Below are 22,568 nucleotides of genomic sequence, written 5' to 3'. Positions count from 1 at the left end.
CAAGATTAAAAAATGTTGAGAATAAGATTAAATGTATTGATAACAACATTAAATGTGTTGAGAAAAATGACTAAAAATTGTTGAGAAGAAAAAAGATTAAAAGTTGTCGAGGACAAGATTAAAGGTGTTGAGAACGAGATTAAAAGTGTTGAGAATATGATTAAAAGATGTTGATAAAAAGATTAAAATGTGTTGAGAACAAAATTAATTAAGTTGAGAAAAAATATTAAAGGTGTTGAGGAAAAAAAAAAAAAAAAGTGTTAGAGAATTTTTTTTTTTTCTTTCTATTTTATTTTTTAGGTGATGTCTGAACAACCCAGTACAAGAGAGGGAAACGGCAGGACGGTAATGAGGGAGGGAGGCGCTGAAGCAGAAGATGATATTTTGTTTTCCTTTTTTTTTTTCTTTCTATTTTATTTTTTTTAACGTTAGTTCATTTTCTGTGGGACTCTAAAGTTACCAATTTTTAAAAAATATCTTTTTTCACTACAGCATGGGTACAACACGATTCGTTTACAGCAGAGGATCTTAATCCATCAAAAACACTGTTAAAAAAAAAAAAAAAAAAAAAAAACCTCTAAAATGACATTTTTAATTAGCCATCAACTTTTTAAATGTGCAATACTTTTTTAACCAAATATACTTTTATATTTTTGCTTTAAAAAATATTGCAACAAATTTACGATATCAAACAAGTTTCGAAATAGTGTTAAAAACAGTCTAAAACAGAAATATTACTTATACTTCGAATCAAAGTAAAAACATAAAGTAAAAACAGTCGATAATAATCACACTTCAAGACCAAATAGTATCTATTAGGGGTGCAACTTGGATGGACTAACCCAACCCAATCCAAACTCAGCCCATAAATTTTGAAATCTAGGTTTTTAAATTCACAAATCAGGTTCAAATTGAGTTGGATTTTGTCAAAACCTAGATATGTTCGGGATGGGCTCGAGCTCAACTCAAACCCAACCCAAAACCCAAAATAATAAAAAAAAAACTTAAGAAAAAAAATTATTATTATTATTTCTCCATTCTCTCTCCCCTCTCTTCTTTTCTTTTTTCCCTTCATTTTTTTTCTTCTTACCGGTAAAAGAGGGAGGGAGAGCTAAACCAGAGAGAGAAGGGAGACAAAAATAAAAATAATAATAATATCAATAAAAAAAAAAATTGATTCAATGATGATTTTGTAATAAAAAAAAAATTATGAAGAGGGCATACCCCTTATGGAGAAAAAAAGTTATTAGTTTGTTATTCCTTCTCAGTTGTGAATGATATATATGATATTTGGATGGTATATATGCAAGCCTAGATTGTATTCTAGTTGTTTTTTTTCCCCTACCCCAATAATTGTATTCCAGTATAAACAAACCCATTGTGGTTGTAAAGTAAAAGGTAAAGTATAGTCACACCGCCTGAGGTTTGGCAAAAGGACACTTAGAGGAAATTTATTTGTTTTTAGACAAGACACCGACACCCCTTTACATGAGAAATTGACCAAATTACCATTTGACCATTTATGAGACTTTTTTAACTTTATAATTTAATAAATTGGACCAATCTACCCTCATGAACAATTCATGCATAAAAAAAAGTAAAAAAAAAAAAACTTTATATTGTTCACTTTTTTTTTTTTTTTTTTTTACTTTATAAATGTCTCCACTTCTTAAAAATGTAGACGTTTAAAATAATTTTTTGATCCAATACATATATTTCAAATAAATTATATTTTGTTATTACTTCTTTTCTTTTTCTTTTTTATTTTTAAATTAAGATGCTTAATTCTTTCATCTAAAAAAATTAAACTAATCTCTTTTCCTTAAAAATAAAAAATATTGTACCAGTATAACTCTATGCATCTTAAATTATATATCAAATATTATGCATTTCCCAACATAAAAGGAGAAAAAAAAAATTAAACAAAGGGGAGAAAAAAAAAAAAACAAAGGCATGCATAAAGTTATATTGGTACCCATTTTCTTTTGTGTTGGGAAATGCATAATATTTGATATGTAATTTAAGATGCATAAAGTTATACTGGTAACATATTTTTTATTTTTAAGGAAAATAGATTGGTTTAATTTTTTTAGATGAAATAATTAAGCATCTTAATTTTAAAAAAAAAAAGAAAAAAAAAGAAGTAATAATAAAATATAATTTATTTGAAATATATGTATTGTATCAAAAAATTATTTTAGAAGTCTACATTTTTAAGAAGTTGGAACATTTATAAAGTAAATAAAAAAAAAAGGTGAACAGTATAAAGTTTTTTTTAATTTTTTATTTTTATGCATAAATTGTTCACGAGGGTAGATTGGTCAAATTTATTAAATTGTAAAGTTAAAAAAGTCTCTTAAACGGTCAAAGGGTAATTTAGTCAATTTCTCATGTAAAGGGGTATCTTTGTTCATTTTTGAACCTTCAGGGGTGTCTTTGTCCAAAAAATAAATAAATTTTCTCTGAGTGTCTTTTTTCCAAACTTTAAGGATGTGACTGTACTTTATCCTAAAGTAAATATACATATAGGATATTTGTTAAAAAAAAAAAAAAGAAAAAAGAAAAAAGAGGTTGACTCGTAAAATTCGTCTGACCAGACCAAAATATTTGGACTAAGTTATAGATATAAACCATTTTAAGTAGAATTCGACTGAACCAACCAAACTCAATTTTGAGTTGAGGTTGAATTGGACGAGCTCAACTTACAATCATAGTGTCTGTAATAACCAATTTTGATATATAGGTTCAATAATAGAAAAGGACGGCCAGATGGATGGTGATGACACTATTAGTAGAATCGGATTATGTCAGACAATATAGGTTCGGAGTTGGGCTTACCCAAAAACAGTAATGGAATACTTTTTTTCAATTGTGCTACATATGGTTCAAGTCCTTTCTGGGACAGTTCTTATATCAATAATAGGGGCCGTATTTATCCGATCGGTAGCCTAATGGGGCCAGACATTCCAATTGTTGTGTCTCTCTGTCAAACCCAGGAGGAAAATCTCTGACCTAATGGGCCCAGAGATTTATGAATGGGTCAATTCTTGTACTGTCGAATTCAAAACCGTTGATCCAGCTGAGACACATCATGGCCGTTTAGTAAAATCATTCGCCCTGACAAGTTTGGCATGTTCAAGACGCCACGCGTATTCTTGATCAGTGAGTTTTCATCTTAACCACATTTAAGATATACTGTAGTATTTTATCATTAAATCTATACCTTAATCTAGATCTAAAGATAAATTAGATCCTCCTTACGGGGAAAAATTAAATAAAATTAATCTTATCCAAAAATAGAAAATAGAAAAAAAAGAAGAAGAAGGTTAAGACATATGCTAGAACAAGTGGGGGAATGATTTTATTTATTTAATTTTTATTTTGTCAAAAAATTACTCACACATTTATTTTATTCCTAAGGAGACTTAATACCTTTTAATTCCATAAACAAGATATTGCCTTTAGAGTAAGGTTTTTAATTTCTAGAATGACCGATGGTGCAAGTGATGAGTTTGCAATCATTCATATTATATTATATTTTTCCTTTCAAAACTTTTGTTCATTTTTTAAAATTAATCTTTAAAAAAGATATGCATTCAATGTTTTGTTTGCCTTCAATATTTCAAAACTATAAGTCTAGTATTTACCACTAATATCGTTGATTAGAAAAAGTTTTCAATAGTTATTTTTTTTTGGGAACAATATAAAAATCTTTTCGCATTGACTTTTTAAATGGAAAGGAATATTTTAACATTTGAAAAATTAAATATAAAGGTCAAATTCATTCAACTGATCCGAAATAAATGCGATGGTGAGCTCATGTATATAAACTCTCTTTATAATAGTTCTTTTTATAATATATAAAACATAGTATTATATTAAAAAATTCCACACCATGAGGTATGTAAGTTATAAAGAAAATAATAAATACAGTACTAATTTTAATAAATGCACTCTTTTTACTGTCTTTTAAATTTAAGAGAAGAAAAAAATTGTCTTTTAAATTTTAATGATAAGCATGACCTTCGTTGTTGCTATTTATGATATAAGAAGAATTCATAATAACATTATCAAAGTAAAATTTAAAAGTCGCTTCGTGAAAAAAAACAATGACAAAATAGGAGTAGTACCTAGGCAAACACAAATCAGTCACTGCAACATAGTTGCGAGACACCAAAAATCAGTATTATCTGAATTTCTCGAAACCCAAGAATCCACGTGTTAGCCAAACAACGGAGGCCCGTTTCGTCGTCGAGTGTGCTGACGTGGCCGAACAGTATCAATATCACAGTGGCTCTCTTCTTCTCCCAATTGATTAAACCGTCTTTACCATTATCATCTACCGTTCTTCTCCGGGGCTCTGAGTCGAGCCAGTCAAAACTCGTTCTGCTCCGATTTGACTCAACAATGGATCCCACTCGAGTTTTTGTCAAGAATGTCAGGCGTGTTGTAATCAAGGTATGTTTCACCGATATTTGTTAATTCCCATCAAAATTTTCTATATCTATGTATGTGTGTGTGAAAATTTATGCTTGCATGTATAGTCCCAATCAAGATTTTTACGTTAATTCGGTATGAACAGATCACATTGTGGAAAGATGACTCTATATGTCACGTATATCTATCTATCTTTACGTGAAAATATATGTATGTATGCGTTTGTGTTTCCGTGCATGCTGTGCATGCAGCATCTGCCATGTTTAAGTCCTAGCCACTGAATCAAGAAATGCATACACATATATGGATGTCTGTATATATCTATGAATTTTATGTGCATGTAATGGTTTGTGTGGCATTTTGAATCTACACCACACAGATGGGGATGACTACACATCTGGATTACAATGGTAGTTATTTCAAATTAGGGTTTGTTTTACCAATGGGCCATTAGCCCAATGGTCTAACCTCTCCTCCCTTGAGGTGATGGGTTCAAGCCCCCCAATGTGGAATTTGTGATTGTGTGTGAGTACTTACCTAACCAAAAATAATAAAAAATTAGGGTTTGTTTAATTTTTTTATCTTTTGCTTTTATGTGACTGGGTGGTGTATGTAGGATCTGATTATTAGACATGTAGACAGTTTGATTGGAGTTCTTAAATTTGAATTAGAACTTTATTATTGCCTAAAATTTGGGTAATTCACAGGTTATGTGGCGGGCTTAATTGATTTTGGGCGAGCTGATATTACTAAAATTCATATTAACCTTTTTGATGATTTATACACTTTCTTTAGGCGAGCATCAATTTTTATTTTTTATTTTTCTCAAAATTGATATTTATTTGTATGTTGAAGAGTTTAAACCAGTTCTAAAGTTGATTCAGTATAAGAATTAAGAATCAATTCATTAGCATAATGTTTGCTTGGACATTGGGTTTCCATCTGCCAATATGCACTCTCACTAATCTTATGCTAAATTTGGACAATGAGTTCGATCAAATACCTATAATTTTATTTGTTTGGCTGAATCTTTATGTGAGTACTTTTTTTAGTATTGCTGGCTTTATCTACTTAATCATTTCTCTATCCCATTAATGGAACATCTTTCTTTCCGTTAATCAAAGTTTATATCTGGATAATTAATAAAGGTAGGAACAAACGTGGTCATGAAGAATGATGGAAGATTGGCAGTTGGCAGAGTTGGTGCATTTCTTGAGGAGGTATGTTGAGCTTGCCATGAACACTTATCCAGAACCAGATGATCATTTTCTTAAAGGACGTTGTTACAATTTGCTCTGTTCATGAAATGGGCTTTTGATCCTTGAAAACTACATATGGGTTCAATGCATTACTGAAATCTTGGAACAAGTCCTTTTCTTTTGTTGTCTAGACTATTGTTTTAGGAGTTACTACAGGCATGCCAGCCATGTCCTGCGCACGTTCTGTTCTTATTGATCTAATGTGTCCCATTTGGCATATCTTATGGTAACTGGTATTCTGAACTGAATGATCTCCTTACAGATTAAAGAAATGAACTCTGAAGGCTTTGAAATCATTTTAGTAACTTCGGGTGCTGTTGGAGCTGGCCGCCAAAGGCTTAAATATAGGAGATTGATCAACAGCAGGTTCTTATGGTTTTCTCTTTTTTTCTGGTCATATATTATTAGTTTTGGTTTGTAAAATGAATTAGTTAATGTAAATCTTTAATTTTCTTATATCTTTGGAAAATAGTAAAAGTTACTATTGAATGTGTATCCACCCGAAATTTGAGTTAGTAATGCAATACTGTATGTTTTTTAAGTGTTATTACCCTGTTTGTGGATGGAGTGAATGTCAAGCAGTTTTGGCAATAGGTGAAACAAACACCTTTTCTTTTTATCTATTATTAAATACAATTGGTTTGTGCTTTTTTATGAAGTTAACAATTATAGATAGTGAGTTCTTTTTAATTACTCAAATCCTATCACAAAGCAAAAGCTTTGTTTAATTGTTCATATTTGTTACAGAAAACGGTTACGTTCTCAGGAAAGTTGTCTTGAGAATATCCCCTCTGCTAGAGCAACATATTCTGGTCCTTCTATAAGAATTCTGTTGCCAAGGAAATGGAAAATTTCTTTACTGAAATTCAATAGAACAAATATTGATTCTCACACAAATCAACTAGCGTTTTAGTTGCTAAAGCCATTGTCTCATGGCAGTGAAAATGCAGGCATGTTATTTGAAAAGACTGACCTGGTTAGGGGTCCGAATGTGATTTTTTATGGCGTTGCGAGAAAGAGACAGAAGATTGTACTCTCAACCTGGAAAAATCCTACATTGCACCAGGGGTCTTGAATTCACAAGGCATGACGGAGAGAAAACTCTTAAAGTTTTATTAAGGTCGAACAGTTGCTACAAGGTTTTTGATCTTTGCCAATTTATAGTGTCTAAATTACTTAAACCCAAGTAACTACCTTCTGATGATCATCTTAATCAAAATTAGTATTCTACTGACTCAAGTGGGAGAGCCGTGTTGTGGGTGACCTTATTGCACGGTTCAGAGAGCACTTGTGTATGTGATGCAAGTGACCATTTATGAAAATGCTTCCACTCAGATTGAGTGTTGAAAGTACAAAAACTACTAAAAATAGCTTATATTCCTAAAAAAGAGAATTACACAAGTCAAATACAGATACAACAAATAAATAAAATTAAGCTATACTTAGTGAGTTGGTCAATGCTATGGTACTAACTGGGATTTTATAAGTCATTTTCTCTCACTCATATAACTATCTGGTTTAGTTCACCATCCTGATTGATAAATAAAAGATGAAATATTTATTCATTTCATTAATTTCTTTACTCTGAAGTTGATAAATACGAACTTTTTCTTCCTTCTTCATTCAAATAAATGTCAACCAAGTAACAACCAATAATAAGAATGGACCGTTGACCTCCAAAAAAATCAACATCAACATTGGAATTCAACAATTCATTTGTAACAACTTATAGTATTTTCTTCTCATGATCATCTTGAACTTGATCTTGTACCATTCCATTAATATCAACATCAACACCAGATTTGATTTTGGCTCAACACTTGTGAAATCTGTATACACGCCTTCATTCACCTGTTCTGCTGTTCACAAAGATCACAGTCACCGGTAAAATTATGTGTAGGTCTATACTTTCTTCCATAATTTGTAGATAATTCCTTGGTAAGAATCTACCCATAATTGTTGGCCTTAACTCAACATGATTTTTACCTTATAATGTGTGCCACCAAATGAATATTGCCTCTCTGAGTTGGATCCCTGCCTACTCAAGGTCTTTCGCTCTCTGGAACTCTTATTTGTAGTTCAAAGTTTCTCTTCATCTGAAGATTTGTTCAAGTAATGGGTTACTTACCGCAGTCACGGTTGAGAAATTTGCTACTGTTTCCATCATTTGCCATCACAGCAGATACAACAAGACTTCTTGATATCAATTGACTTAGCAGAAGCGATATAAAGAGAAAACATGTTTTCTCTCTTACTTCCTTTGAGAAGGCCTCGGTTATAGATTCAAAAGTGACGACTGCTGTTGATAAAGAGGAGACTTCTCTAGCTCCTTGTCTCTCTTCTAAGGATTTCATTGAAGATACAATTCAGAAGTGAAGGTGTTCAGGGAGATTATTCCTAGCCTTTTGGGGTGTGAGAGTTCCCTTTTTTGTTATTAGGTGTTATCTCTCCAGCTTTGAAGTTTGTTTTAGCTAAGATTGTATTTTGAACCTTATTGTTTAGCCTTTCTTTTTTTGTTAATAAATTTTTACTTAGTTACCATAAAAGAAAAGGAAATAAAAAAGAAAGAACACTTAATTTCTTTAGAAGCCCTTGAATTACTAGGCTAGTAGAAGAGGAAGAGGAAACTCATAGTATTATTGATGTAAAATGAAAACAACTAATTTCATTTTTCTATATATTGCTTGTATAGGCACATAAAAATTTGCAAAACGAATAATTGCCTACTGAAAATCTTCATCATCATCCTTGCCTTAATCCCACATGAATGGGGTTGGCCAAAACAAAATCAACTTGAGGGCCCTACCGGGTTCGAACCAGTGACCTCTTGATCTGCAGTCAAATGCTCTACCACTGAGCTAAGGACCCGCTTATATTCTGAAAATCACTCTAGTTAATTTAGTATCCTAGGAGGGTTCAGATTCTATTATCAAAAGCCTACAAATTATCATAAATAAGAAAATATTCTAAATATCCTAAAAGTTGAAAAACTACAAAAACAAATAAAAATCACCAAATAATACCAAAAATTTTGCGAGAGTTTAGGCTTGCACCACCATGCTACCCCATCCAAGCTCCGTCAATTGATAATAGAATTTGAACATGAAAATTTGCAAAACAAATAATTGCCTACTGAAAATCTTCATCATCATCCTTGCCTTAATCCCACATGAATGGGGTTGGCCAAAACAAAATCAACTTGAGGGCCCTACCGGGTTCGGACCGGTGACCTCTTGATCTGCAGTCAAATGCTCTACCACTGAGCTAAAGACCCGCTTATATTCTGAAAATTACTCTAGCTAATTTAGTATCCTAGGAGGGTTCAAATTCTATTATCAAAAGCCTAGAAATTACCATAAATAAGAAAATATTCTAATTATCCTAAAAATTGAAAAACTACAAAAACAAATAAAAATCACCAAATAATACCAAAAATTTTGCTAGAGTTTAGGCTTGCACCACCATGCTACCCCATCCAAGCACCCTCAATTGAGGGGGACCTTATTCCTTGTTGACCTGCATCATTCTGTCCACAAGGGAAGAAGTATTCAATTTTCTTATTTCTATGTAGTGCTAAAAGGTCAAAAATAAAAATATATGTCATTTCCATATGCTTCTAGAGCAAGTTAAGTGTTGTACTACCACAATTCAACAGAACCTGTAGAAAGGTAAAATATTTATCTTCATTTACTTTCAATTGGCAGAAAGTGAGAAGGTTCAAGATCCAAAGTAAAATTCGTCTATAGAAATCAAAGTGCACAATTAAACTTATATGGTGTTTGAATAAGACTGTGTACTGATTAGGGATCTGTAGCAGGGTGTCCTCACCCACTAATTGCAACTAAAAACAGAAATAAATGATGGCGGAGTGTGTTATTTATTTATTTATTCTTGCCCCATAGGAAATTTGACTTCTTCAACTAGAATATCCCATCTCTGTGGTCTAGCTTATACTAATGATGATCTAAACAACGATCAAGGTAATGGTCATATTAATTTATGGCATCTCCATTAGGACTAATGGAAATAAGCAAATTTTTTTGTTTCTTGTTAATTTGTTCTGAACATGTTTGGAGAAATGGATAATATTGTTGTATGCATTGTCGCTGCTTGTAACATTTCTTTTACTAGAGGGTTAAAATAAAAAATTTTGAGCAGGAGATTGGATTGCCTGAAGAAAATTCACACTCTCTTGCAGTTTTTCTGATCTCCAAAAACCACAAGTTGAACTTGACGGAAAGGCTTGTCCAGCTGTCGGACAGAACGGTGTCATGGCACTTTATGACCATTTGTTCAGCCAGGTGAAAGTATACTCTATTCATCATCCATTTTGGAATGAAATTAGAGCATTTATGTTCTTTGCATTTTGTTAAATTTTAATTCTCATTTTCTCCCCCATAGCACAGCTTGCTGTTTTTGTTTGGTGTCTTGTTTAAGTCACTGTTTATTTTGTGCTTATGTAGCATTATTCTTTATGCAGCTGGATGTGACCTCTTCTCAACTTCTAGTGACGGATGAGGATCTTAAAGATCCAGATTTCAGGGTGCAACTGTCTCAAACGGTGGAATCATTGTTAGAATTGAGGAGTATTCCAATTTTCAATGAAAATGATGCAATTAGTATTGGGAGCGATCCATGTGAGGTATGTAACTCCTGTATGCTTACCTCTCCCTCTGCTTTCAGATTGGTTCTATTGTTTCTTTTGTTCCTCTTTATTTTTCCTTTTTTTTTTTTTTCTGTAATTTTGCTTAGTATGTGAGTCAGGGAAGGGGGAATAACTGGATAAGGGAGTGGTTTTATTGATAGAAACATTTAAATATGATTAATTCAATTGCTTCTCACAGCAACTTCCTTAAATCACTTGGAATAAGCTGGTCTGCCTGTTAACTCATACACCGAGTGACCTAACATCGCAGTTTATGAAAATTTACTTTTTTATTGGCATGACCAATCTGAATAACTAAAACTCTGAAAGATCAGGTTGATCTCTTGAAATAGCTCAAACAATCAATGGAATGATTATCCATCCCCCACTCTTAAATATTATTTCTTATTTGTTTATTATTATTTTTTTTTCACATTACATCTCGCCATGGAGACAGGTTATGCAAAAAACAATTTCATTTTACAGTGCTACTCATTTAATATCTACAAGCACCTTCCCAACTCTCCAGAATGACCAGACATACTACATCGTCCCTATCTACTATGAATAGTTGTACAGTCATGATTACAGTGGCAATGCTGGGATAGACCAGACTGATATCCAGAGAATGACAATTTTATGCCAGTTGACGGCCTTCAGAGTTTTGGGCTTGATAGTTTTGGCCCAGTATTACCTGCCATGGGACAACATTTATCTAGTATTTACTTTTACCAAATAGTTACTTTAAGTTGCAAAATCATATGCAGAAAATTTAAGTACTCAAAAAACGTAGAAAGTCATAAGGGCACATACATGTATGTATGGAATGCTTTAGTATCCATTACATAGTTGGGTATGTTTATGCACCAATATGCTTTAATACATAATTATTATTTACATGTATGTGTGTGCGTGATAAAGGAATTACTAGATTTTTACGTATATTATGTAACCGGACTACCATGCTGTCTAGAGGCTCGCACCAAATAGCTGGAGAGTTAATACATGCCCACATAGCTGGGCTGTTAAGAATGCCAGCTGGCCGTAACATAGCCACTTCGTAGCACTAGTATCGTCGAAGCATTTGCTGTCTCCGAATTGATTAGTGTAAAGCCAATTGCTTTAACCACTTCTATTACATTTTTGATTTCTCATCAGTGGATTATGTGTTGTATTATTTACTATATATTTATTATTTCTGATTAAGCACTATTTGCAGGATTTCCCTGGTATTTTCTGCGATAATGACAGTTTGGCAGCTCTGCTGGCCATGGAACTAAAAGCTGACCTTCTTGTGCTACTCAGTGATGTAGAGGGCCTTTATAGTTGTCCTCCAGGTGATTCACAATCAAAGCTAATCCATACATACATAAAAGAAAAACATGAAGGAGTGATTACATTTGGAGATGAGTCCAGGATTGGAAGAGGGGGTATGAATAGTAAAGTAAAAGCTGCTGTTAAAGCAGCTTATGCCGGTACCCCTGTTATCATTGCCAGGTATAATTTTACTATGTGATTGTTTTAATATACTACAGCGCCATCACAGCCTTGATGAATGAAGCACATCTTCATGTTTGAGATATAATCATTATAGATCAGGAATGTTGATTAAACAATCATAGGGATAATTCATTGGCACTGATTCAACTACTTGGATCAGCGTATGAATGTACCACTGTCATGCTGAGATAATAAGTAAACTGTCTGTATCATGCTGAGATTATAAATAAAAAGTTTGAGAACTTGTAAAAGAAAATATTAAACTGAATGAAAGTAAACAGGAAAATTTACTTCGCCACCTGCCACGATGGACCAAAACCTTTATCCGGCACATTAATTTTTTCAATTAAAGATGCATCATAATTTATTAAATCATTTAGGACAGTGGAACTTTATAATGGTAAGATTTGAATGTGAAACAATGAGAAAAAGTGGAAACATCAAATAAAATTCATTCTGTTTCCTGCTTATGTAATAATGTCCCTGAACATAATGATTACAGAAGAAGAAATAAACATGTTTGGACAGTAGAGAGGCAATTGAATGAAAGCCACATGAATGTAATTAAAATAAACACTCTCTGTAGCATATCTCATTATCCTTGGTGCTTATTCCTGTTCTGTTTTTCATTTTCCTTTCTTTCTTTCTTTCTTCTTCATTTTTTTTTTTTTTTTTTTGAAATTTGCTGCTAAAGTTCCTGGCATTCTGCTTCACCAAAACTCACAAAATGGCAAATATGAAGAAATCAGGAAAAATGAAGGTGAATTTTTCTATGAAGTGGAAACTTAATCAGCAAATAATTTATTTGAATGGAGAAAGTACAACTTGTTAGATCACCAATTGCTCCAAAAGTTTATGTTGTCAAGAAATGAGCCCAACAAGGCAACAACGGATATCAGGCTCTCTAACACCCTCCTTCATGTGCAACCTTGTCTTGTGCGTGGAGAGACTGAACAAAACAAGTGTGAACTTGCACACGAAGAACAGAGAGAGACCGAACAAAAACAAGTGCAACCTTGCACATCAAATACAGAGAAATAGGAAGAGAGAGAGAGAGAGGGAGGGAGGAGGGGGGGGGGGGGGGGGGGGGGGGTTGACATATGCGGAGTTCAACCCAAAACCTCCCATAGCCAAAGCTCTGATACAATTCTAGACTACCAATTGCCCAAAATCGTTTGCTATCAGGGAATGGGCTCAGCAATCTATATCAAGCTCCAACACCCTCCCTCATGGACAACCGGTCTTGCATGTGGTGAGGGAAGCAAACCAAACCAAGATTATAATAAGTGCAAACTTGCACACACAAAGCAGTGATCAAATCCAAATATGGAGACTTGAACACAGACCTCCAAGAACCAAGGATCTGATACGATGTTAGATTACCAATTGTTCCAAAAGCTTAAGAGAATGAGCTCAACAATGTATATCAAGCTCTCTAGCACAGCTTTTCAATTCATTTACCAATTAAGATAGTTGGGGTTAGAGAAGCTGATATTTGAACCATAAACATACACTCTATTAGTTTATTAAAGAAGCTTCACGAAAATTACATGCTGCAAAGAGAAGGGTTTTGCCCTCATGACTGATTTGTATTGTCTGAAATGTGATGCTTCTGCCACTAGCATTATTTTTTATACTTTTACATTTTGTATTTTCTTTTGATCAGGCAATTTTTGGGTCAGGAGAAAGGGAGGTGCTCTTGGATTAGAGTCCAGGCACTTTAACTGTCTGATCTCATTCTAATTTATTATTATATTATCTATTCTTTTAAATCCATCTAATATATAAAGGAATGCATACTTAATACCAAGTTCTCTTAACATGTCAGTTAAGCCAATCCAATTGCAGAACATTTTTGAATTTGATATCGTCCGTCACTACTTAATCCATCAAACCTGATTTGCCTCTTATATCTTTCTCACATACTTTGTCATATTGACAATAAAAATAATATGTGCATAATTATTAATTGTTTTTGTTAGTGGGGAATGTCGCATCCATAGATTCGACACAGTGCAATTATGTCACAACTACAGTTGCGACAAGTCCCCGGTTCTACGTAATTCCGTGATTTTTCAGTAATTATCACATCTTTGTTAAATCAATACTTGAAAACATGTTACATGGACTTGTTTGTTGGCGCCAGATTTATCTAATCCGCAAATCCAAGGGCAAGGGAGTATGGATAAATTTGAATTTTTATTTATATTCTACTTTAATTTTGGAAGCTAAAATGGTATGTACATAAAATATTCATCTCTTGAAACATCATTCATTTTGAAGCAACCATGTAGCAAAAGATTGCAGTAAGAGAGTTTGATGTGCAATCATACAGTAAATTTGAATTATCCAACATGATTTCTGGTGGCACATATCCTGTGCCCACACCGATGCCATATGTGTCCACATGGGTACTTCCCACATTTAGAAGTATACTTGAGACGTAGAATTTTCATCTACATAGGAGACATACTATTTTCTGAGCTATAGATCTTTCCTGGATCAACTCTAAATTTGTTGCTATCTTTTTGGAAGTGGCCTTGCTGTTAACAACATCAAAAAGGTGCTAAGTGGAGAACGTATTGGTACTCTCTTTCACAAGGATGCACATTCATGGATAGCATTTACTGAAGTTGGTGCACGTGAGATGGCAGTTGCAGCACGAGAATGTTCCAAACGACTTCAGGTTAATACCATCCTGTTCTACTTTCCTTGAAGTCGCATGGCTTGGAGTTGCTCATACCAATATCAATTTCTTTTGAGGCAGAATTTATTACTTAATATCTCATTTTCATGTATATCTGTCCATTCATAGCTTTTGGGGGAAAGAGTTAAATTTACGATTGTTGTATATTGCAGGACCTACCTTCAGAAGATAGGAGGAAAATTTTGTTGGACATAGCTGATGCACTCGAGGTAAATGAAAGTTTAATCATTGTTGAGAATGAAGCTGATGTTGCTGCTGCACATGAACATGGATATGAGACGTCACTAATTTCACGTTTGTTGCTGAAGCCTGGGAAGGCAAGTGGTTGTCAATTATGGAACTGTATTGTTAATTTGTGCTACGTAACTAACCAATTTATTGTTAGTTATTTTTTTTTTTCCTTTTCTATCATCATGTTTTTGCTCAGCTCACCTATCTAGTTGCTACTTCAGAATAGTGATTTATATTTTTAATAGCTCATTATATTTTACAGATCTCCACTCTAGCAAAATCTATTCGTAAACTTGCAGACATGGAAGAGCCCATTGGTCGAGTTTTAAAGAGAACCGAGGTCAGGATCTTTACATATAAACGTGTTGTTTTTTCTTGGCAAGGCAAAGACATGGTTTTGGATGACCATTTTTAAATATCTTACATAGATTAAGTAGTACAAAACCCATTTCAAGGATCCTGACTTTACTGCAAGTATCTGGTTTTTGCACCAGGAAAAATTACAAAAGTTAAGTAAATCGGCTTTGTTGGATAATTTTATTATCTGCATACTCTTAAGTATCGAATTTTATCATTTGGTGGACTATGATATAGGTAGCATCTTGGTGTCCCTTTTTCTTGTTAATTATTGCTTTAACACATTTATTAATTACTTTTGCATCCAGCTTGCTGATGAACTCATTTTAGAGAAGACATCATATTCTTTGGGTGTTCTACTCGTTGTATGTGAGTCTCGACCTGGTGCAATGGTTCAGGTAAGAAAAATATCTTATTTTATCAAATTCTTCTGTATATTTCACTGGTAAGGATATCTTAATGGCTTTTTTGATATTTGTTTTTTCTTTTTTTTTTTCTTTTTTTTCTAGGATGGTAAGTTGCTTCTGTTTGACTATTCTCTTGGTAGAAAATAGGCATAACCATTCTATTCTGCATCGTGTTTTTGGGGTCAGAAGACTTGCACAGTCACTTCCTACGCTAACTTTTAAAGATTGATATAAAGAGTGGGAAGAGAAGGAAGGTGTCTAGTCTAACCTGCCTTATACTGGTTTCTTGTGTCACCTAGGATGCATTTGAAAATTTGAATTTTTTGTCTTACAACATGATCATACCCATATATGCAACTGCGTGATTTTTATATGTTATGTATCTGAAAGCTATTGCGTTGTATAATTTTATCCAAATGGGATAAAACTTGGAAGAGAACACAAACCCTTAATCTTCAGTTTGTACATCTGAACTTACAAGAAGAATAAGTTCTGCTGCTAGGGTTAGTAATTATCCCAGTAATTGTGAGCTGCGGAAATTTTCCTATTCTTTGTTTGTTGATAAGCTGGGATTAAATGACTGTGACATTGATTAATGATCTTACAGCTGCTGTGCTTAGTTAGCAAAAATCTGTATTATATGCGTATTATACATGCACGGGCGTATATTCAAAACTTTTTTCGTTTTTCCATACAAGTTTTAAAAAGTTCACATTCTCTTTATTCATTTTAGTAATGAATTTTTTTTTTTAACACTCTGTGCAGTTATAAAAACATTTATTATCTGGTATTTAACCTAAACTTTTTGTTTTTCCAGTCAATAAGAAAGTTTTATATATTGTGAGCCATAGCTAGTATCATATAATACTATATATCTAGTTATTTTGTTAAATATTATAATGAACTAGTTTAACTACGTTATTATAATTATTTTGTTATAATTATATATTTGTTTTTTTTCCCTTAAAATTATATATTTGTAAAGGTTGTGGAGCTTGATTACTGATCGGATTACAGCTCTAGAGAAGTCCGACCGGTCGCACTTTTTGCGATGCAAAGTGAAGACCATGGAGTTCTGGAAAAATCCGACCGGTCGCACTTGTCAAAGCGGTGATTTTTGAAGGTCTGAAGAGGTCCGTCCAGTTGCACTTTTTGCGACCTGTCGCACTTTGTTGTTATGTGCGGGATTCAGTTTTCTTTTCTGTTTTGGAATTTTCAAGAGGCCTAGATTTGTGGGGCAAGTTGGTTTCCTTTGAGAGAGGGTTGAGATATCAACCCTAATCAGATCTTAGAGGCATGTGAGAGAATTGTATTGTGCTAGACAAGAGAGAGAGAGAGAGGAAAAATCTCTATTATAATCCTTCATCTTTTTCTTAGTGAAATTATTCGGTGCGCTCAGTGGACGTAGCATAGAGTTTAGGTTAACCACGTATATCTTGTGTTGATTGTGTGTGATTTTTTTTCATTGTGATTACTTGAATGTGTGTTTTACTCCTCGGACATCGTTGTTTTGTTCGGTTCTACCAGAACAATATTTACAATTGATATAAAAAATATAAGAGTTTATTTTTTGTGTATATCTAAACAAATAAATCTACAACTCTAGAATTGTTTTGTAATACTTTTACAACAATAAATTCATTTCATCACTCTTTTAATTGATTTAATATTGGGATATGATTGAAAAATAACATAAAAATAGTAATATTTGTAATAAATATACACACAAATAAATTATGAATGATGCCGCATTTTTTACCATGATTTTTTATTAGTAGTCGTATTATACCAGTGTACATATATATATATGCATATTTTTATGGTTTACATCTTTCTTTTATTTTGCCAATTTTTTAAAGAAAAAATCGTACGTATTGCGTACCAGTTTTTTTTCCTGTTCCTTATTTTACCAACTATGCTGCTGTGAGTCAAGCAATTGGGCTTCAGGTTCATTGCAATATTTGTTATTGTTCTTATTTTATCCCTGTGTTTGTGGTGTTTTCTTAATCAATGGACCGTTAATTCAATATACTGACTTGATAGATAGCTTCATTGGCAATTCGGTGTGGGAATGGCCTGCTGCTGAAAGGAGGGAAAGAAGCTAAACGCTCAAATACTATCTTGCACAAGGTTTGATTTCATGGAGTATGACACTAGTTTCTCAATAATCCTGAAGTTTTTTATTTTTTATTTTTTTATTTGGTCTAATTTCTTAACTTGGGTTCCTTATCTCCATGCAAATTTCGTTTAAATTAGGTAATTACTGAGGCGATTCCAGATATTGTTGGCAAAAATCTTATTGGGCTTGTGACTTCAAGAGATGAAATCCCTGATTTGCTCAAGGTGGGAACCAAAGTTGGATACTGTTGTTGGTGGTTCTTCATAGGTTACTGGTTTTTAACTGATTTTATTCTGCTCCAGCTTGATGATGTGATAGATCTTGTGATCCCTAGAGGCAACAATGAACTTGTTTCCCAAGTAAGGAATTTGACAAGAATTCCTGTTCTTGGTCATGCAGGTGATAAAATTTGTACAACCCTTAAATATAACTTCTTATATATGCAAGCATGTTCTCTATGAAAAATAGCAAAAAGCTAGAGCTTCTAGTAAAGTTGCAATTTTTTCTGTCCAGTTGGAATTTGCCATGTTTTTGTTGATAAGTCAGCTAACATTCAAATGGCTAAGCAAATTATCCTGGATGCAAAGACAGATTATCCTGCAGCATGTAATGCTATGGTAATTTCAGTTTATACAAATTGTAATTGAGTATCTTATGTCTATAAAATACACAACTGAAGCTCTTGTTTTTACAGAATTGCTTTTTATTTATTGTTTATGCATGTTTTCTTTATACGGTAAGTATAATTTTATAGATGAAGAATTTTACAAACAAGGCTAGAATTTTTTGCATAAACAATAATTGTTTATGCATGTTCTACTACTTATCTGCAATGGTCTTTTATCACATACTTAGTCTCTCTTAGCATCCTTGACCTTGTTTTTGCCAGGAAACACTTCTTGTGCACCAGGATTTATCAACTAATGGTGGGCTCCAGGTGCTTGTTGAAGAACTTCAACATGAAGGTGTGACTTAAGGCATAAAGTAGTATCCCTTTAGCAGCATATTCAAACTTCTTATTCGTATCTGGTTACTGCCCTTTCGCAGCATTTAAAACATCTTTTGATCAAATAGTTTTTTATTCCAATTTTTCAAATTATGTAAGCAGTATCAGAAAACCAGCTTTTTATAGTTAACCCAAATGGATAGGCTAAAGCTTTGGTAATTAGTTGAGCTGAGTAGTAGTTTTGAAGTAATGCAAAGCAATGAAATTCAACATCAAGTGCCTTTTTGTTATATAGCTTAAAATATTAAAGAGAGGTAATTCTAGCCTGTAACGGACTAAAATGTCTTCTATCATTGAGCAACATATTGTAATTGCCATTAGAATCATTATATTAAGATAAAAGTAGATTGTTCAACAGAAAAAAAAAAAAAAAAAAACAATGTTTTGAATTGAAGTGACTAGAGAGCTGAAAGAAAGGGAGGTTCTTGTTTGACAGGAGGTATCACAAGAGCATTGTTCTTAATCAAATAAAAATAGGTAATTGACGTAGATGAGGAGTGCTTCTAGCAGTCACTATAAAGCTTGGAGTTGCATCTTCTTTTCAGTTTGGTTCATTCAATGCAAGGGCACATGGTCAAATTTCCATTCGCTTGCATGCATGATTGCTTAAGGGTGTTGCATTCTGCAAGAGTGATGAACATATTTTTTTGGTGTACCCTCAATAGTATTGGCAAAAGCAAACCATTGAAGGGATTAGAGTGGCAGCTTCACCATCATAAGTTAAATCTGTTGCAGGTGTTACTCTATATGGCGGACCAAGAGCGAGTTCTTTATTAAACATCGCAGAGGCGCATTCACTTCATCATGAGTACAATTCAAGGGCATGCACAATTGAAATTGTCAGCGATGTATATGCTGCCATTGATCATATTGATAAGCATGGAAGGCAAGTTGGCATCCTTTAATCGTCTTTCTTTTGTAAATAATTTTTTCAAAATGATTAATATCATATTTTTTACTTTTCCTTTTCAGTTCCCATACTGATTGCATTGTTACAGAAGACAGTGAAGTAGCTGAACATTTCCTGCACCAAGTTGACAGGTAAGCTTATTCTGGCATGCAGATCTTATGGTATGAAACATAATAGTATTTTTTAAAAAAATCTATAATCTATCTTCTGGTTTTCTTTTCTTTTGGGCTATTTACTACAATCAAGTGCTTTTATCAGATATTTTAGTTCATTTAAATGTTAAGTAACAGATATGTTACAACTCCTCCCAAATTTTGTATATTTTATAATTGTGCAATATACCTTGGCAGTGCTGCAGTTTTTCAAAATGCAAGTACACGATTTTGTGATGGAGTTCGTTTTGGGCTTGGGGCAGAGGTATGGAACCTTTCTTAATAGTTCTGATGTTTGATATAGTATGCACAATTAATTTCATTCTCTCATTTGTTGTTGATTTTATGTGCTGACTGAAAGGCCGGGATAAGTACGAGCAGGATTCATGCTCGAGGTCCAGTAGGACTTGAGGGACTGTTAACAACACGATGGTATGTCAATCATGTTTGATTTTTATTTCATGTTTTTGTGAAACCTTGAAATGACTGACATGCTTATTATGATTACTAGATAACTTTTTGATAAGTTATTATGATTACTAGGTAACTTAAAAAAGATTTTGGTCCCTCTTGAGTTTATAACCCGTGAGAGGACAAGAGGGGAGTTTTGTAGGAAATTTTCTGAGGCAGTTGTGATATGGTACGATATCAAGTACATGTGGAAAATTTAGCTGAATTGTGAATATACTACTGGTAATTTTTTGGGGCAATAATAGCACATGAAAGGCATTTTAGCAGTTCAACTGCACTTGCAGAAAGTGTGTTATTCTAGCATTACAATGGTGAATTCTTATAAGGGATCATAAACTTATTTCTAATTCATTTAATCAATATACATGAACATCACATGTATAAGCTATTGTTTATCATCAGAGTCTTCTCCTGACTATTCATCTTGCTCTAAAATCTTAAATAGTGCTCTTGTACATTTTCATGAGCAACACGGGTTGTTGCAACATGTTCTGATTACATACGTTATTATCTTGGTTAGTCCTGTATTTAATTTAGCTTTTGTCTTGAGCTTAGAACTCCTTTCTTTTAATAGGCTATCAATATCGTGTTATATGTGTTAATAATTATGTTAGAAGCTGATTATTACAAGTTCTTGGTTTCTTGCTAACTGATGCACTACGAGAAAACACCTTTTGAGTTCTTTGCTCTTTTATATCCTTGATAAAATCTAACTGAAAATTGTATTTGCCTTCTCATTGTAATTATGACTATTTGAAAAATTGCTGATGGCAACCTGATAGAAAAATTAAAATAATTACAGACTGTGTTATGGGACAAACATGTTCTAATGAGAATAATATATAAACTGGAAACAAATTCAACATTGTAATGTCAAGGATAATGTTGTCTGACCAAGAAATATGCTATCAGGTGATTTGGAATAAGATGCTAAGATGAACAAGTCAAAAACTAACAAAAAAAAGACAGATTTGACATCTGAATATATAAACTGGATTGATGCTACTCATGAATTTATAATGAATGATTGAGCTGTAATAAAAATAGTTTGTGAATGTACAGAGAAGAATAATGGTAACTTACTACTAAAAGAGCAGACCAAGTGCATCATGAGATTATAATTAAATGTTGAGGAGCTCCAAATCGTTGTTTCCTATTATCTGATATTTTCATGAAGTGCTTTGAGTTCTGCATTGCCCAAATTTCATCCAAGATATGAAGCTCAAATTTAATTAATTTATTGCTAATGTTTCTGTATTGAACTTCAAGAATATTAATTCTCTTGTAGAGTGACAACAGTTTGAATAAATTGGTGTAAGAATAATGGATATGCAGTGCCTACTCACTTGTTGCATGGTGTCGTGGTCATGATTTTAGCAGCTCAACACCCACCTTCTTGCTAGAATTATAATTTTATTGATCAACAAGCATCTTTAAGTTCTCTTTCCAGTTTATTAAATTGCATATTAACCTTTTGCATAGTACCAAATACCATAGGTTGCATCGGACATAAATCAGGCATCAATCCTTGGATATGCATTATAGTGCAGCAGCAGTATTTTTCTTGGATCATTTTTGTCTCTGTTATGTTTGACCATTGCAGTTGCTTCTGTGTGTTTTTTTTTTTTTTTTAATTTATGAATTTAGGGTTCTACGAGGTTCTGGGCAAGTGGTGAACGGCGATAAAGGGGTCATTTACACTCACAAGAACCTCAGCCTCGAGTGACAATAATGTAGAAAGAGAGCACATTAAGGACAGCCCTTCCTATCAATTTTTGTATTACCTTTTTGAGGCTTATAATCTTGTTTGTAACAGATATTAGTGAACATAAATTTCTTTTGACTTCCTTTGCATTTAATGTTTATCTTATTTTATCTCTATTGCAAACTCCTTGCCATTTATTGTCTACCTGGATAGTGCTTTAACGTTGCTTTCCTTTTATTTGAATATATGTGTTGGGTCAGCCTAGCCAAAAGGGGAAAATAAGGGTGAATTCGTTAAAATTTTCTACTTTGAAATCTCATTCGAATATAATATGTTTTTAGTATAAAAGACTTCAATTTATAAAATGAGTGAGATATTTCGTTATTGAAGAAAAAAAAAAAAAATACATTCTTGTACTTTTCAACCTAAGACCATCTCCTGTAGTATGTTAAAACATATTTTTGTGTAAAATATTCAGTGTCATGTATAATGTATAATTTTTTTTTTATTTTTAATCTCCAGCAGTTTATAACTTTTTTACACAGTCACATTAATATATTTTATTTCTCCTCTCTCTTTCTCATTTTATTAACAAATCAACCGTAGGTTGTTACTGAGAGATACATTTTATAAAATAATGGCTGTAGTTAAAGATAAATAGT

The 22,568-nt window shown here is 33.0% G+C and overlaps 1 protein-coding gene and 2 non-coding genes across 4 annotated transcripts; 1 reads left to right on the top strand and 2 right to left on the bottom strand.

Moving 5' to 3' along the window:
- Nucleotides 1-4,223: 4,223 nt before the first annotated feature.
- LOC132313193 (delta-1-pyrroline-5-carboxylate synthase-like) lies at nucleotides 4,224-22,082 on the top strand. Of its 2 annotated transcripts, none has more exons than XM_059811875.1 (20): nucleotides 4,224-4,458; nucleotides 5,586-5,657; nucleotides 5,959-6,062; nucleotides 9,895-9,997; nucleotides 10,177-10,338; nucleotides 11,561-11,838; nucleotides 14,377-14,527; nucleotides 14,701-14,865; nucleotides 15,042-15,119; nucleotides 15,445-15,534; nucleotides 17,587-17,673; nucleotides 17,800-17,886; nucleotides 17,965-18,061; nucleotides 18,176-18,279; nucleotides 18,552-18,627; nucleotides 19,404-19,554; nucleotides 19,641-19,709; nucleotides 19,929-19,995; nucleotides 20,092-20,162; nucleotides 21,849-22,082. In XM_059811875.1, the coding sequence occupies exons 1-20, from the start codon at nucleotides 4,408-4,410 to the stop codon at nucleotides 21,925-21,927; spliced, it is 2,142 nt and encodes a 713-aa protein (XP_059667858.1). In that variant the 5' UTR covers nucleotides 4,224-4,407; the 3' UTR covers nucleotides 21,928-22,082. The 2 variants fall into 2 exon arrangements, with proteins under 2 accessions (XP_059667858.1, XP_059667857.1); XM_059811874.1 differs by having other exon boundaries at nucleotides 4,393-4,458; nucleotides 5,590-5,657.
- On the bottom strand, nucleotides 8,493-8,564 carry TRNAC-GCA (transfer RNA cysteine (anticodon GCA)). The gene has a single exon. It is a non-coding gene; the product is annotated as a tRNA-Cys (tRNA).
- On the bottom strand, nucleotides 8,899-8,970 carry TRNAC-GCA (transfer RNA cysteine (anticodon GCA)). The gene has a single exon. It is a non-coding gene; the product is annotated as a tRNA-Cys (tRNA).
- Nucleotides 22,083-22,568: the final 486 nt, after the last annotated feature.

The sequence above is a fragment of the Cornus florida genome, unplaced genomic scaffold, assembly GCF_030987335.1.
Source record: "Cornus florida cultivar Cherokee Brave unplaced genomic scaffold, ASM3098733v1 CherokeeBrave_3.0.0_Hap2_Chr06, whole genome shotgun sequence".
NCBI classification, from domain to species: domain Eukaryota; kingdom Viridiplantae; phylum Streptophyta; class Magnoliopsida; order Cornales; family Cornaceae; genus Cornus; species Cornus florida.
Note: the sequence above shows the minus strand (reverse complement) of the source record. Positions and strands in the feature narration are given on the sequence as shown.

Excerpts from the sequence above, each read along its gene's own strand:
- LOC132313193 (XM_059811875.1), top strand. The coding sequence starts at position 4,408 with ATGGATCCCACTCGAGTTTTTGTCAAGAATGTCAGGCGTGTTGTAATC. Across the intron at positions 14,528-14,700 it reads AATGTTCCAAACGACTTCAG|GACCTACCTTCAGAAGATAG; the intron begins GTTAATACCATC and ends TGTATATTGCAG. Across the intron at positions 15,535-17,586 it reads GACCTGGTGCAATGGTTCAG|ATAGCTTCATTGGCAATTCG; the intron begins GTAAGAAAAATA and ends CTGACTTGATAG.